Here is a 3,305-nt window from a genome sequence, read left to right on the forward strand (position 1 = left end):
CTACCAGAGCAGTCCTCTACATTTAATCTGGAGTTTAGGGCTTTAGTTCTTCATTGAGCATCTCAACTGTAACAAGCACTGTTCATTGCTGGATCTTTTTCCTGATGGTGTTCCAATATAGCCTTTGAGGATCCCAGAAAACCATATGCATCAATTTTCCAACTGATGGTTGACTTTTTAATTTTTTGTTGGTCAGTGGTTGAGGATGTTTCCATTCCATACTCTGTTTACTCACAGGCTTGTAGTGATGAATCCATGTCTCGTCACCAGTAATGATTCTTTTAAAGAAACTTTTAACCTTCCTTTGAGTGTTGGTGTAAATTTTGTTTGCAGATATTCAAACGCTCCTGTTTATGCTCTTCCATGTGTTGTTTCGGTACCCATATTGCACACACTTTTTGAAACCCGAGTCTGTCATGGATTATTTCATAAACAGAGCTATGGCTGATTTATAAATGATTTGCCACATAATCCACTGTCACTCATCTATTCGACAGAATCATTTCAAGTGCACGAACAATATCGTCCTCAGCTGTGGATGTGGATGGGTGTTTTAATATAACCACAGTGCAGATAATGTGACTCACCCTTATATTTGCATCACTCTTCTTAACCACTGCATATTATTCCACTATAGTAATAATGCAAGTTACTGGTGATATTATGTTTTTAAATCTGAAAAGATTAAGCTATTTCTGTTGAAACAAAAGCAAGCAAACAACAACAAAAAAAAAACCCTAGAGAACTATGCAAGTCCTTAGTCTTGAGTGCCCCCTACTGGAGGCTCTTCACTGATATTAGCAGAATGCTAAATTAATGAGACAAGAAGTAATTCAAAGACACGGCATTAATTTTTCTGCATATGGCATAAAATCTAAACAGTCATAGTTTTTAACCTCATTTCTTTTTATTGCTTCATTTCTGAGTTTATATTTATCTCTTTCCTCACATTTCATATCCTGAAAAGTTAGCACCACCTCCAAACATCTACACTGTTTAAGCTATATAATTTTTCCATCCCTGAGTCTGTGATTACACACTATACAGTAATCACACTCAATGGAAAAGAAAAACGGGATGTTGGAAGAAAGCTAACCTGAAAAAATTCAGACACTTAGACAAAGAAAACATTGTGATTACTAATGGTGGTATTCCTTTATCATGCAAAGTTCATTTTTATAAAATAACATCGAATATGCTTGCTATTTCACAGGAAAACTAATGTACCTCACATGTTCTTTAACTTTAATTCATGTTGGTTATTATTTTCTATTCTACAAATTCTACATTGCTATTTCTAGGCAGTAATATTTCATACAATCATGATGTTATTACAAAATCATCTTGACTAATAATACTTACAGCTAATCTGTGATTATTTGCAAGGCTGATCAATTGCTGGGCAAGGCCATTTAGTAACCGGGTACGAAGGGATAAGTCATCTAGGTCATGACGAAAAGGAAAAGCAATACTATCCACAATCACTAATCGGACCTAAATACAGAACAGATATTAGGTTTGATATTTAAAAATAAAACATTAAAATGGTATAGAAACAAAGTCATGGCAGCATAGTGGGTTCCACGGTGGTCCGCTAACTACAAAGTCAGCAGCTCAAATCTACCAGGCATGCCTCGAGAAAAACATGAAGCTTTCTTCAACTCCTGTAAAGATTTACAGCCTCAGAATCCATATATAGGGACTATGTGAGTCAGAACTGACTTGTCAGCATACAGCAGTCAGCCATTAAAAGAAAAACCCCATAAAATCCAAGACTTTATATTTCTCCAAAGGACAGCAATAAATCTGTAAGTATAATCATCTATCACAGAGTCCTGGTGTAAAATAATTATGCACTTGGACTGATGACCAAAGGGCTGGCTGTTCAAATTCACCAATTACTCCGTGAGAGAAAGATGAGGCTGTCTGCTCCTGTAAAGACTTAGAGTCTAGGGTCACGATCAGTCAGAATCAACTGGTTAGCAGCAGGTAATCAATCATCCATTGCTTTTTTACAGTAATCACCAAAACCATTGTTTGAATTTTTTCATCTGTGCATCACCTCCCTAAATATATATACATTTGACTCTTTTATGTCATTATACTATTAACTTATTTTGCATGCTTATTGAGGACAGTCAAGTGCCATCGAGTCAGTTCCGACTCATAGCTACCCTGTAATAGGGTTTCTGAAGAATCTCTGGTGGGTGTGAAACGCCAACCTCGGAGTTATTGGTCCAGCGCTTACCCTAAAGAGCCACACTAGGGCTCCATCAAGGATAGTTAATTAACTGTATTTCGGTAGTATGACACATACCTTTGAGTGATCTAACAGGAAGTCTGGAAGAAGATAAACTTGTGCCAGTAGCTCTGTGTAGTCACGACAACGAAAATAATAAATATGGGAAAGAATATTTTCAAGAGTGAAATCCTCCAAAGCTTTCTGGTGCTCTGAAATAAACAGCAAAGCCACCTTAAAATAATTCATTCGAAGATTTTCAATATATTGATGACTGTAGGAAAGTAATACTTGTTTTTCAAACTAAAGGTCTCATATTTATTAATCAATCTCTTAATATGAAAGCTCAAAATCAAGAAAAGGGGGGGGAAACAAGTTTCCTAATACACATTAATACATGTTCTATTGATGAAATCACAGTGCAATTTTAAACTTTATATGTAGGGAAGATCCTTATTTCCTTTCAACATCTTGGGCTCACCAATCTCTTGGAGATATTCCATGTGTCTCGAATCAACTTTCCCCTAAGAGGTTCTCAGTGAAGGAACCCTGGGTCCACAGGATGCACCCTATTCCTGGCTCTTCTTTCTTGTTGGTACTAAAATCCTCCCTTCTCAGCTAGCTTCTCTCTCTTGTTATTTCTTATACAATGAATGGTGATGCAGGCCACATCTTAGAGAAATTCCGCTTACACCAAGGCTGACTTGAGTATGGGTGTTGCATCACACAATCCCCTTAACAACTGATGAGCTGATTGCATCACAGAATATAATTATATCATTGTAGCCTGCCAAATTATCATTATATAACTACCATACCACTAAGAATTATGAGCCAGCCAAGCTGACACATATTTTGGGGAGACACAATTCAATCCATTACAGATACAATTACAACAATGATCCCGTCACATCACAAAAGAGTAGCCGCGGAGGTTGCTTATGTACAACCCAAAACCTGGAGATGCAGTTACTTGGTTTGGAGGTTTAGGGTCTTGGTTTCATGGTTGTTGTTGTTAAGTGCCGTCAAGTCAGTTCCGACCCATAGCGACCCTGTATAGGGTTTC

At 37.2% G+C, this 3,305-nt stretch overlaps 1 protein-coding gene across 1 annotated transcript in view; it reads right to left on the minus strand.

Annotated features, from left to right (window-relative positions):
• Nucleotides 1–3,305, minus strand: part of RAD51C (RAD51 paralog C) — a 50,795-nt gene that overhangs the window by 27,633 nt on the left and 19,857 nt on the right. The window contains exons 4-5 of the mRNA XM_006832383.1: nt 2,318–2,451; nt 1,363–1,494 (exon numbers count right to left, since the gene is read on the minus strand). Coding sequence (XP_006832446.1) covers nt 1,363–1,494; nt 2,318–2,451 — 266 coding nt within the window. The remainder of the gene's footprint in view (nt 1–1,362; nt 1,495–2,317; nt 2,452–3,305) is intronic.

Source organism: Chrysochloris asiatica, unplaced genomic scaffold, assembly GCF_000296735.1.
Source record: "Chrysochloris asiatica unplaced genomic scaffold, ChrAsi1.0 scaffold00007, whole genome shotgun sequence".
NCBI classification, from domain to species: Eukaryota; Metazoa; Chordata; class Mammalia; order Afrosoricida; family Chrysochloridae; genus Chrysochloris; species Chrysochloris asiatica.